At 42.2% G+C, this 14,115-nt stretch overlaps 1 protein-coding gene across 11 annotated transcripts in view; it reads left to right on the top strand.

The window, feature by feature from the left end:
* The first annotated feature begins 269 nt into the window (after positions 1 to 269).
* LOC106086255 (cadherin-86C) overlaps positions 270 to 14,115 on the top strand; it is a 295,580-nt gene continuing 281,734 nt past the window's right edge. For 5 of the 11 annotated variants that reach the window (XM_059363853.1, XM_059363852.1, XM_059363851.1 and 2 more), the window contains exon 1: positions 270 to 592. In XM_059363853.1, the coding sequence (XP_059219836.1) occupies positions 535 to 592 (58 nt within the window). In that variant the 5' untranslated portion in view covers positions 270 to 534. Of the gene's footprint in view, positions 1,254 to 14,115 lie in introns of all 11 variants that reach the window. The other 6 variants (XM_059363855.1, XM_059363856.1, XM_059363857.1 and 3 more) reach the window with 6 other exon arrangements.

Genomic DNA, 14,115 nt, shown 5'->3' with positions numbered 1-14,115 from the left:
CTTCCCGATACCATGGCTCAAACCGTAAAACCTGTTATTGTGTTACATGCCATAAGTATACTCACATGCCTCTCATCGACATTGTCTGCCATGATTTCCGTATGACTTGTGCTCTCACTCTCAGCCAATCATAGACACTTTTTGTTCGGGTTGATCTGTAAAAAGAGTCGACTTGTGCGCTTGTTGGCTGTGCTTTTGGAACAAAGTGGTACAAAACAACTTCTTTATGCTCAATTGGCAGTCAGTATTACTACGACCTTTCTACGGGACCGGTGCTAGGATCGGATATCAGTGCGGAAAGCATAAAATCGCCAGCTCTCATTGAACCCCACACACTTGCGCATGCACAGGCCGCTCTGTGTGTGTGTGTGAGGTTTATCCGCAGATTAGGTGCGGTCGTTTTATACAATAATATGTCTTTAACTGCTCTGCTGAAGCAATTATAAATATGTTCTGCAAAACTAAGAGAGCCAACAACAATATAAGCCCGTTTTGTGTGTACCATGAAAAAGGACGCCCAACCGCTTCGGAATTATGTATGTGCATACATATATAAATACCCATGAATGTAAAAACAACAACAATCGCAATAGTAAATAAAAATTCTTTCTTTTTCTATGACTGAAATCTTAGTTTCGTATAGAGCTAAAATCTAAAAAAATTCTTTGCAATTATTCAGCATTAATGTTTGCGGCCTTGACATATCCCTAGAGCACTCATAAAAAGTGATCGATGCAACAAATAACTAATAATATGTGCAATATGCGAATCTCAAAGAGGTGTGATGTTCATAAGCCTGTGGCATATACACGCATTATTTGTTATGCACATTTTAAAAAATGTTAAGCACAACAAAGTGAGTGAGATAGTGTGTGTATACCTAATTAAGTGTGCAGCTGCTTTTACATTTGCCTTAAAGACTGATAAGTGCGAATACCTTCGACGAAAACCATGCCCAACATAAAAATAACCTACATGAAGAAAGTCAGTCTATGTATATATGCCATTTTTCCATGTGCGAGTACACATATACATATATCAAGTATTCACAGAGTAAATTTCAACAAAATATAGTTACTCACCAACAATTCTGTGTTTGTTACGCGATATTTCTTAAAATCTCTCATGCCCCAAGCTGTTGACAGTAGCCGAGTAGTAGTACAAATTGTCTATGTCCATAAAATCATAGCAAACATTTAAAAGTTTACCAGGAACTATTTTGTTCCCGGATTTCGCACGCAAGCATTTCTAAGGTACGTATTATATAAGGTGGTACTTTTAACGATTTCGAAAGGATTTTTTCTAGCTTTTAATTATCGCAATTGTTGTGTGCGAAATCACACGTACTTGCTTTAATTTTGAATCAATAAATTAACATTGACCTAAGTATATATATAAATATATATAAATAAATAAATATATATATATATATAGATATATATATATATATATATATATATATATATATATATATATATATATATATATATATATATATATATATATATATATATACTTAGTTCATGTTAATTTATTGATTTAAAATTAAAGTAAGTACGTGTGACTTCGCACACAACAATTGCGGGTGCAATTACACCCAACCAATTTTATTATTCAAAACAGCAAAAATGATTTCTAAACAGCAGTTTTTGTCTGCTGAAAACGGGAAAGTAGACATTTTTGCTATTTCAGCCAACGTACCGCTGCTGTATAAGCAAGCATTTCGGTCAGCTAAAACAGCATACAAAATCTGCAGTTTTAAGTACAAAAATTTTATAAAAAATTTTGCTAATGTTTTTATGTTTGCCTGTTACTTATTTAGATTACTTCATGCATAGTTAAAATTTTTTTTCATTTTGTTGGAAGAGATCATTTTAATTTTGAACTATTGCTGTAAAGAAGCTACATCCACTGGTATACATTTCGAAATGTGCCTGCTGCTCTAAAATTGCAGAGCTACTGCTGTAATAGCAGAACTACCGCTATAACTACTAAAATTCAGCAGAAAATGTTTGCTATTGGGTTGCCCAAAAAGTAATTGCGAATTTTTTTAAAGAAAGTAAATGCATTTTTAATAAAACTTAGAATGAACTTTAATCAAATATACTTTTTGTACACTTTTTTTCTAAAGCAAGCTAAAAGTAACAGCTGATAACTGACAGAAGAAAGAATGCAATTACAGAGTCACAAGATGTGAAAAAATTTGTCAACGCCGACTATATGAAAAATCCGCAATTACTTTTTGGGCAACCCTTTTTTTATGAGTGCACGTCCAGCAAACTTTTTTTTATGAGTGCACGTCCAATGTGTCCCAGATAAGTTACAAGCTGTCTAACAATTAGGAATTTTTAAAAAGCACAAATATTATGTTACTCGTAATAAGAACTTATTTCCGAAAAAAATTGAGTCACTCAAGGATAGGTGCGTTATTGTTATCAAGAGATGGTCTGCCAGAAACTGTGATGAATATGACATACATTTCCGACGTATAATACATACGTCGTAAACCCAGTTAAAATGCTAGGTTTCTGAGAGAAAAAATAACGAATTTTTGATCTGATATTCTTAAAATTTGCCAAGCGACTTTTTGGTTCTAGAAACGAGTCATATTGAAAGTGAAAAAAAACAGTTTATGTTTCGGTAAAACTCCCATATACTTGTTGTGTTGTTCCGATTTTTATCATTATTGCAATAATGTGGTCATTTGTTAAAAGATCTTCATGAATTGTGTTAAAATTTAATAACATACTAAACACCCCATTTTCCATTTCACTTAACACTGCCTCACATGTCATGCATTTAATAAAACTTGTCATTGTCAACTGCTGTCCAAAATTAAATTGAAACAGAATAAAAAAATAATTGCAATTGATAAATTTAATTGATAAATACTCATAAATAATTTTTTTATTTTTCACAAAAATATTTTTATACGTACTTTATACATTTGCGAATATTTCCAATTGTTATGAGACTTTTCCCCTTATTCACAAAACTTATTGAAGCTTTAGACCTTTTTTTTGACAGATTTCCTTTGAAGAAGTATCAAATAAACCTATTTTAAAGCTGCAATAAGTTTTGTGAATATGGGCAATTGCATGTATGAGCTTTAAATATAAAATTAAAAAAAAAAATCTTTTAATATTTTTTTAGTTGCTAAATTGTTTATATATTCACTTTGCTTTCAACAGCGAAAAGTAACCATAATGTTATATAAAAACTAAACATTTACACATAGTTATTAAGGTTAATGACGTTTTTGACTTTTTATACGTTCTATACAAGTATTTGACGTTTTCGTCTTTTTATACGTTTTGTACCTAGCATATTGGCTACTACTGAGACCTCGACTGGTGGAGCGGCAGACAACTGTTGAACAGGGGCTTTTGACAAGGACACCCGGTTTGAGTTTTAAGGAAAAGGCCGAACCTTTTTTATCTTCCCGTGCCTCTTATTTGCTAATTTGCCCTTCGTTGGCAAACCAATAGATCTTTAAGGTAGGTAGGAATAATAAAAGGAGATCAATGCGTTTCAGGCTTATTAAGAGGCTTGGATGGTCCTAAAACTCTCACCGGTAAGGAGAGAGGTTCCCTTAATTGGGCTCTGAGATTCGCTGCAGAGGCTACCCCAGTTAGCCAAAAGGCTGCGGCCACCTGAAGGGCATCCCAAACTAAAAGAACGAAGGCGCACAATATTAATATTGGTCCCAGAACCTTTGCTAGTGTCGCTAAGGACAGCTTGATGATGGTGGTTGTCAACAAGGGAGAAGAACAGGGCTGCATACCTTGGAACAATTGGAGTTGGTCAACGGGTTGTCATCTTTATACTCCGATGTCTTTGCGAAATTGCCTGGGACTCCTCTAGTTTGTCACGGTAGAGGCTGGTATAGGGGACGATCCAAGTTAATATCTTTCGGGGATCAATTCTCAATTAAGATATATCGTTGCGCCCTAAAAAATATTGGCGAGATCTAGCCAGGCCCTGCACTGGATTTAGTCAAAAAGGAAGAAATTCCTTCTCGACCAATGACACACGCTTGCATGCCAAGAATTCCCTCAGACCCTGAATTCACACTTGGGAGACTAAGGGACTGCACTCCCAATCTCTCAACCACCGACTAAAAGATCGGTAGATTGGATGAGGCTGATGCCGACCTACTGTCTCACAGACCTTAACAAGTCGGAAGTTGTTTTATCCCACGTTGCGTCCAAAAAAATATTGGCGAGATCTAGCCAGGCCCTGCATTGGATTCAGTCAAGAAGGAAGGAAGGAAGGAAACGCTGTAAGGAAGCTCTTATGACAAAATCGAACGAATATTGTGAGGATGAACTCATGGTAGACTCAGAAGACGATGCTAACACAACAGTGGTGGCAATTGAGGATCCGGACTATTGTCCGAATTTTTCATATAAATCTTCATCATTATAGACCGCATCGGCGGCACTAAAAATCTTTCTGGTGGCAAATATGACTTAATATTCCTAGGTTTAAACTACTCAAGGGTACGGGAACTGGGAGTCATAGAGCCTGCATTCTTGCAAAGAGTAGTCAAAGTGTTTTTCTTTTTCGGGTTAGAACTGAAGATTCGATAGTAGCTAGCTTTGAAATTACACAGTCTCATTACTGGTTGGCTTCACTATATATGACACACGATTTAGAGATGCAGCTTTCGATTTAGAGATACAGCTAAAGTTGCTGGTTAAAGCCGCTTCTGCAGGGAAAAAGTGCCTCATTGGTGCACGTCACCAGATATGGTAAAGTTCGGATATCAACGAAAGGTCTCAGCTGCTTATCATCGTAGCCGTTGAGTGAAGCGGATGTGTTTTTATTTCGCTCCTCAAAGAAAAAATAAATATATATCCGTATCTCGGAATAGGTACTACCTATTACGAAAAAATTTTAAAGCCTTTTGGAGTAGGCAAGAAATAGACTCCAAAGACCCAACATCTGCGGTGGTGGCGTCAGACCGTAGCGTGTTGTCCTCCCCTTCTATAGGTGTGGGTGCCTTGGCACCTGTAGTCGAGAGTAATGCTTCAAGCGCACAACCAGTCGTCAGACTAATTAATGAGGAAGAGACGGATAAACCAGAGGGATGCAAAGTTCGTTCCCAGCATTTAAGTAAAAGTGGTGTTTCTGACTCGGATTCAGATAGCGATGGCGTCAATGAAACAGTCATCGCAGCCAAATCGAGAGATGAGGTCATCGGGATGACGGCAAAAGTGAGCGATGGCTTTGCTTAGATCACAAGCAGACAGAAAAAGAGAGCCTTCGAAGAAGGCAGAGGAGTATAAGAATCAGATCTCCCGAAGAGCATAACACTTCAAAAATGCTGATGCAGAAAAAGAGCTCTCCGCTTTCAACTACTTTGGGAAAGCAAAGTCAGCCATCCCGCAATGGAGACTCCAGATAGTGTCCTGCGGAGGTAGACAAAGTAGGAACAGAAACAAAGGAAGAGCACACGGCCTCTGAGTCCTCCAAACTGAGGCCACAGCCATCACGGAAGGGGAAGATGGTCGCTGATAATGGTAAGGAGCCGCCCTCTTACGCCAGAGTGGCAAGGAAGCACAACAGAGATGAGCTAACGTATGCAGTCATCAATATCGACTGTGCATCCGGTGGGATTCCACCAGATCATCGGTCTGAAAATGAGGATCTGGTTATCGATCGGACTTTTGAACACGCGTGGCACTTTGTAGAGGGTCCATCCATACAAATGATGAGCTGCGAGTTTAGAGGGGACATCTTTACGCTGCGTTTTGCGTCGGCGGAATGTATTGATACCGTCAAACAGCTCGTCAGAAGTATCCACGCTCCCTGGGAGGGCGCAAAGCTCGACCTGGTGAGAAAGATGAATAACCCCCAGCTCACAAAGGCTACGGTCTTCATCAAGGGACGGCAAGGCAGTAAATTTACGACAGAATGCTGAGATTTTTGTGGGGATTTGAGCAAGCAAATCCATGGTTTGGTCGCAGATAAGTGAGAGGTCTTCCACAGGGAGGAGAAGGAGGAAGGCACTTTCCTTGTGGTTGGCATTGATCGGGTCTCTGCGATAAGTAGGGCTAAGACTAATGGAATGGCGCACTACGGGAGCAAGGCTGTCTTGTTCAAGATTGGGAAGACTAAGATAGGCAGAAATCCTAATATTGAGACATTAGGCCGTCCAGTAGCAGGTGACTCATTACAGCCTAACGAACAGGGACCCGACGATGGGACCATTACCGACTTTATAAAGAGTCGGAAAACTAGACTAGGCAAAGGGCCTAAAACGATGACATCAGGCAGTGCAGTCACAGGAAAGTCAATGCAGTCTGAAGAACAGGGAGCAGACGATGAGATCATCACCTACTCCCAAGATGTCCACTTACTGGAGGACAAATGATTGAGGTAATCCAGATAAACCTCCTCCGGTGTGATCTTGGACAGGAAACTGAATTGGAAGTGTCACATTCAGGAGCGTACTGTGAAGGCTCACAGATGTTGGGCACTATGTAGACGGGCCATAGGCTCGAAATGGGGCCTGAATCCTATGATAGTCCACTGGCTCTACAGGAGCGTGATTAGACCAATACTTACTTATGTCTCAGTAGTTTGTGGACTGCTATGGAGAAAAAGTGCAACATAAGGACTATACAAAAGGTTCAGAGAACATGTTGTCTTGGCATAGACCGAGCGATGAGGACCACCCCCACTAGGGCACTAGAGACTATTCTAGATAACTGACCCATTGACATACAAATTAAGTGAGAGGCAGCCACTGCGGCTATGAGATTTAAAGCGATGGGAGAATGAATTGAGGATGGGAGCAGCTCATACCATCGCGGTATAATGGAGGCGACGATAGGAAACCTGGAAAGAAGGGAAGTGGTTTCCGATCGGATACCTGAGATGAACCTTGAAGTCGTGTGCGAGGCACTGCTGCCATCGGCACAGTCTTGGATTGACGGAACCGTAGTATTGCCATCGGATGGATCAAAGCTAGAGGACAGAGTGAGCCTGGGGGTTTACATTGAGAACCCAGGGACTGAGATCTGTTTTAGACTGCCTGACCATAACACGGTCCTGCAGGCGGAGATTAGGGAGATCACGGAATGCGTGTTGTGGTGTGGTGCTAACGCGAGGACGTCGAGTGTGAACATCTTTACGGACATTAAAATTGCCATAAGGACAATAAAAATCACGACGGTAAGATCACGAACAGTCCTGAAGTGTAAGAAGGAGATTAACGCTTTCTCTAAGGATGGCACAATCCGGATCGTTTGGATGCCAGGCCATAACAGAGTAAGGGGGAATGAAAGGGCAGACAATTTGGCGGTGATAGCTAGAGGACCGCCGTCAATAAACTTCGTTAACCCGAAGCCTTTCGGGTCGACGTAGACCGAGCTAAGGGAGTGGGCGGCGAATGCGCATGCAACATTGTGGAACAGCGAAACGGTCGGTATGACGGCGAAAATCCTATGGGGGATCCAAATCGTGAAAAGACTAGGCTATTACTGAAATGAAGCAAGAAGGATGTCAGTATAGCTATTGTTATCATAACGGGACACATAAAATCGGTGCGGCAAGTGATAGCATGAGTAAGGCATGCGGGGAAGATGATGAGATGTTGGAGCATTTCCTCTGTCATTGCCCGGCTTTCGCGTCCTACAGATACAAGTGCTTAGGTGGAGACACAATATCACACATGAACCAACTTAGGGGAGTGGTATTGAAAACAATTAAGTATTTTGTAAGTAGCACGGTATTCCTAACTTAAAATTTAGAGGTTACCTTATGGTTTTTGGAGCGCACAAACAAGCCGATTACTGGCTTAGGTGTATGTCCATAGTGGCATGGGGCGGATTAATATCTGCACCCTCTTTTCAACCTAACCTAACCTATCCTTATATGTTATAAGGTGCAACCTGTAGATTTCTAATAAAGGAAATAAACCGATCTCTATTGCATACGACAGGCAGGAAGTCTAGACCAGAGAAGGAAGTGGAAACTGCAGGTGACATAGACATAATGACCAAGCGGATCCCGAGGCCTCGTGGGCAATCGCCTTGATTGAGCCCTGAACTGGTTGGTCTAAAGAATGGCTTTCGAAAACTCTTCAACAGGCCCACGAAAGCCCACGATTGGGATGCCTATAAAGCTGAGCTAAGAATATACAAGGGCGAGCTGGGGAAGGCTCAGAAAAAATACGCTTGCAAATCATTGAATTTTATTACCAAAATCAGTGTTCGGTTCGAAATGTGTTCATTCACCGTAACGTTGCGTCCAACAGCATCTTTGAAAAAATACGGTCCAATGATTCCACCAGCGTACAAACCACACCAAACAGTGCATTTTTCGGGATGCATGGGCAGTTCTTGAACGGCTTCTGGTTGCTCTTCACTCCAAATGCGGCAATTTTGCTTATTTACGTAGCCATTCAACCAGAAATGAGCCTCATCGCTGAACAAAATTTGTCAAAATTTGAACACATTTCGAACCGAACACTGATTTTGGTAATAAAATTCAATGATTTGCAAGCGTTGCTCGTTAGTAAGTCTATTCATGATGAAATGTCAAAGCATACTGAGCATCTTTCTCTTTGACACCATGTCTGAAATCCCACGTGATCTGTCAAATACTAATGCATGAAAATCCTAACCTCAAAAAAATCACCCTTTATATACAGAAGTCAGATAGTGCATGGATAATGTTTGGTGAGGAAACACTAGACATTATTCACATTTCCTGGGTAATCTCTAACGGACAACAGGGCGCCAGAAAAGTTTGTCACTGATATGCAATTGTCGGAGGTTATTGAGGAAATTGTTTTTAAGTCGAAAATCTTGTGGGCGATAAAATGTTTCGACTCTTTTAAGTCACCTAGCCCTGATGATGTATCACCGGTTGAATTGAAAGCTGTATTGCTAGTGTCGCTAAGGACAGCTTGATGATGGTGGTTGTCAACAAGGGAGAAGAACAGGGCTGCATACCTTGGAACAATTGGAGTTGGTCAACGGGTTGTCATCTTTATACTCCGATGTCTTTGCGAAATTGCCTGGGACTCCTCTAGTTTGTCACGGTAGAGGCTGGTATAGGGGACGATCCAAGTTAATATCTTTCGGGGATCAATTCTCAATTAAGATATATCGTTGCGCCCTAAAAAATATTGGCGAGATCTAGCCAGGCCCTGCACTGGATTTAGTCAAAAAGGAAGAAATTCCTTCTCGACCAATGACACACGCTTGCATGCCAAGAATTCCCTCAGACCCTGAATTCACACTTGGGAGACTAAGGGACTGCACTCCCAATCTCTCAACCACCGACTAAAAGATCGGTAGATTGGATGAGGCTGATGCCGACCTACTGTCTCACAGACCTTAACAAGTCGGAAGTTGTTTTATCCCACGTTGCGTCCAAAAAAATATTGGCGAGATCTAGCCAGGCCCTGCATTGGATTCAGTCAAGAAGGAAGGAAGGAAGGAAACGCTGTAAGGAAGCTCTTATGACAAAATCGAACGAATATTGTGAGGATGAACTCATGGTAGACTCAGAAGACGATGCTAACACAACAGTGGTGGCAATTGAGGATCCGGACTATTGTCCGAATTTTTCATATAAATCTTCATCATTATAGACCGCATCGGCGGCACTAAAAATCTTTCTGGTGGCAAATATGACTTAATATTCCTAGGTTTAAACTACTCAAGGGTACGGGAACTGGGAGTCATAGAGCCTGCATTCTTGCAAAGAGTAGTCAAAGTGTTTTTCTTTTTCGGGTTAGAACTGAAGATTCGATAGTAGCTAGCTTTGAAATTACACAGTCTCATTACTGGTTGGCTTCACTATATATGACACACGATTTAGAGATGCAGCTTTCGATTTAGAGATACAGCTAAAGTTGCTGGTTAAAGCCGCTTCTGCAGGGAAAAAGTGCCTCATTGGTGCACGTCACCAGATATGGTAAAGTTCGGATATCAACGAAAGGTCTCAGCTGCTTATCATCGTAGCCGTTGAGTGAAGCGGATGTGTTTTTATTTCGCTCCTCAAAGAAAAAATAAATATATATCCGTATCTCGGAATAGGTACTACCTATTACGAAAAAATTTTAAAGCCTTTTGGAGTAGGCAAGAAATAGACTCCAAAGACCCAACATCTGCGGTGGTGGCGTCAGACCGTAGCGTGTTGTCCTCCCCTTCTATAGGTGTGGGTGCCTTGGCACCTGTAGTCGAGAGTAATGCTTCAAGCGCACAACCAGTCGTCAGACTAATTAATGAGGAAGAGACGGATAAACCAGAGGGATGCAAAGTTCGTTCCCAGCATTTAAGTAAAAGTGGTGTTTCTGACTCGGATTCAGATAGCGATGGCGTCAATGAAACAGTCATCGCAGCCAAATCGAGAGATGAGGTCATCGGGATGACGGCAAAAGTGAGCGATGGCTTTGCTTAGATCACAAGCAGACAGAAAAAGAGAGCCTTCGAAGAAGGCAGAGGAGTATAAGAATCAGATCTCCCGAAGAGCATAACACTTCAAAAATGCTGATGCAGAAAAAGAGCTCTCCGCTTTCAACTACTTTGGGAAAGCAAAGTCAGCCATCCCGCAATGGAGACTCCAGATAGTGTCCTGCGGAGGTAGACAAAGTAGGAACAGAAACAAAGGAAGAGCACACGGCCTCTGAGTCCTCCAAACTGAGGCCACAGCCATCACGGAAGGGGAAGATGGTCGCTGATAATGGTAAGGAGCCGCCCTCTTACGCCAGAGTGGCAAGGAAGCACAACAGAGATGAGCTAACGTATGCAGTCATCAATATCGACTGTGCATCCGGTGGGATTCCACCAGATCATCGGTCTGAAAATGAGGATCTGGTTATCGATCGGACTTTTGAACACGCGTGGCACTTTGTAGAGGGTCCATCCATACAAATGATGAGCTGCGAGTTTAGAGGGGACATCTTTACGCTGCGTTTTGCGTCGGCGGAATGTATTGATACCGTCAAACAGCTCGTCAGAAGTATCCACGCTCCCTGGGAGGGCGCAAAGCTCGACCTGGTGAGAAAGATGAATAACCCCCAGCTCACAAAGGCTACGGTCTTCATCAAGGGACGGCAAGGCAGTAAATTTACGACAGAATGCTGAGATTTTTGTGGGGATTTGAGCAAGCAAATCCATGGTTTGGTCGCAGATAAGTGAGAGGTCTTCCACAGGGAGGAGAAGGAGGAAGGCACTTTCCTTGTGGTTGGCATTGATCGGGTCTCTGCGATAAGTAGGGCTAAGACTAATGGAATGGCGCACTACGGGAGCAAGGCTGTCTTGTTCTAGATTGGGAAGACTAAGATAGGCAGAAATCCTAATATTGAGACATTAGGCCGTCCAGTAGCAGGTGACTCATTACAGCCTAACGAACAGGGACCCGACGATGGGACCATTACCGACTTTATAAAGAGTCGGAAAACTAGACTAGGCAAAGGGCCTAAAACGATGACATCAGGCAGTGCAGTCACAGGAAAGTCAATGCAGTCTGAAGAACAGGGAGCAGACGATGAGATCATCACCTACTCCCAAGATGTCCACTTACTGGAGGACAAATGATTGAGGTAATCCAGATAAACCTCCTCCGGTGTGATCTTGGACAGGAAACTGAATTGGAAGTGTCACATTCAGGAGCGTACTGTGAAGGCTCACAGATGTTGGGCACTATGTAGACGGGCCATAGGCTCGAAATGGGGCCTGAATCCTATGATAGTCCACTGGCTCTACAGGAGCGTGATTAGACCAATACTTACTTATGTCTCAGTAGTTTGTGGACTGCTATGGAGAAAAAGTGCAACATAAGGACTATACAAAAGGTTCAGAGAACATGTTGTCTTGGCATAGACCGAGCGATGAGGACCACCCCCACTAGGGCACTAGAGACTATTCTAGATAACTGACCCATTGACATACAAATTAAGTGAGAGGCAGCCACTGCGGCTATGAGATTTAAAGCGATGGGAGAATGAATTGAGGATGGGAGCAGCTCATACCATCGCGGTATAATGGAGGCGACGATAGGAAACCTGGAAAGAAGGGAAGTGGTTTCCGATCGGATACCTGAGATGAACCTTGAAGTCGTGTGCGAGGCACTGCTGCCATCGGCACAGTCTTGGATTGACGGAACCGTAGTATTGCCATCGGATGGATCAAAGCTAGAGGACAGAGTGAGCCTGGGGGTTTACATTGAGAACCCAGGGACTGAGATCTGTTTTAGACTGCCTGACCATAACACGGTCCTGCAGGCGGAGATTAGGGAGATCACGGAATGCGTGTTGTGGTGTGGTGCTAACGCGAGGACGTCGAGTGTGAACATCTTTACGGACATTAAAATTGCCATAAGGACAATAAAAATCACGACGGTAAGATCACGAACAGTCCTGAAGTGTAAGAAGGAGATTAACGCTTTCTCTAAGGATGGCACAATCCGGATCGTTTGGATGCCAGGCCATAACAGAGTAAGGGGGAATGAAAGGGCAGACAATTTGGCGGTGATAGCTAGAGGACCGCCGTCAATAAACTTCGTTAACCCGAAGCCTTTCGGGTCGACGTAGACCGAGCTAAGGGAGTGGGCGGCGAATGCGCATGCAACATTGTGGAACAGCGAAACGGTCGGTATGACGGCGAAAATCCTATGGGGGATCCAAATCGTGAAAAGACTAGGCTATTACTGAAATGAAGCAAGAAGGATGTCAGTATAGCTATTGTTATCATAACGGGACACATAAAATCGGTGCGGCAAGTGATAGCATGAGTAAGGCATGCGGGGAAGATGATGAGATGTTGGAGCATTTCCTCTGTCATTGCCCGGCTTTCGCGTCCTACAGATACAAGTGCTTAGGTGGAGACACAATATCACACATGAACCAACTTAGGGGAGTGGTATTGAAAACAATTAAGTATTTTGTAAGTAGCACGGTATTCCTAACTTAAAATTTTTTTTAGAGGTTACCTTATGGTTTTTGGAGCGCACAAACAAGCCGATTACTGGCTTAGGTGTATGTCCATAGTGGCATGGGGCGGATTAATATCTGCACCCTCTTTTCAACCTAACCTAACCTATCCTTATATGTTATAAGGTGCAACCTGTAGATTTCTAATAAAGGAAATAAACCGATCTCTATTGCATACGACAGGCAGGAAGTCTAGACCAGAGAAGGAAGTGGAAACTGCAGGTGACATAGACATAATGACCAAGCGGATCCCGAGGCCTCGTGGGCAATCGCCTTGATTGAGCCCTGAACTGGTTGGTCTAAAGAATGGCTTTCGAAAACTCTTCAACAGGCCCACGAAAGCCCACGATTGGGATGCCTATAAAGCTGAGCTAAGAATATACAAGGGCGAGCTGGGGAAGGCTCAGAAAAAATACGCTTGCAAATCATTGAATTTTATTACCAAAATCAGTGTTCGGTTCGAAATGTGTTCATTCACCGTAACGTTGCGTCCAACAGCATCTTTGAAAAAATACGGTCCAATGATTCCACCAGCGTACAAACCACACCAAACAGTGCATTTTTCGGGATGCATGGGCAGTTCTTGAACGGCTTCTGGTTGCTCTTCACTCCAAATGCGGCAATTTTGCTTATTTACGTAGCCATTCAACCAGAAATGAGCCTCATCGCTGAACAAAATTTGTCAAAATTTGAACACATTTCGAACCGAACACTGATTTTGGTAATAAAATTCAATGATTTGCAAGCGTTGCTCGTTAGTAAGTCTATTCATGATGAAATGTCAAAGCATACTGAGCATCTTTCTCTTTGACACCATGTCTGAAATCCCACGTGATCTGTCAAATACTAATGCATGAAAATCCTAACCTCAAAAAAATCACCCTTTATATACAGAAGTCAGATAGTGCATGGATAATGTTTGGTGAGGAAACACTAGACATTATTCACATTTCCTGGGTAATCTCTAACGGACAACAGGGCGCCAGAAAAGTTTGTCACTGATATGCAATTGTCGGAGGTTATTGAGGAAATTGTTTTTAAGTCGAAAATCTTGTGGGCGATAAAATGTTTCGACTCTTTTAAGTCACCTAGCCCTGATGATGTATCACCGGTTGAATTGAAAGCTGTATGCGATAGACTGGCTCCTTGACTTAAGATGA

This window comes from Stomoxys calcitrans, chromosome 2 (genome assembly GCF_963082655.1).
Source record: "Stomoxys calcitrans chromosome 2, idStoCalc2.1, whole genome shotgun sequence".
NCBI lineage: Eukaryota > Metazoa > Arthropoda > Insecta > Diptera > Muscidae > Stomoxys > Stomoxys calcitrans.
Note: the sequence above shows the minus strand (reverse complement) of the source record. Positions and strands in the feature narration are given on the sequence as shown.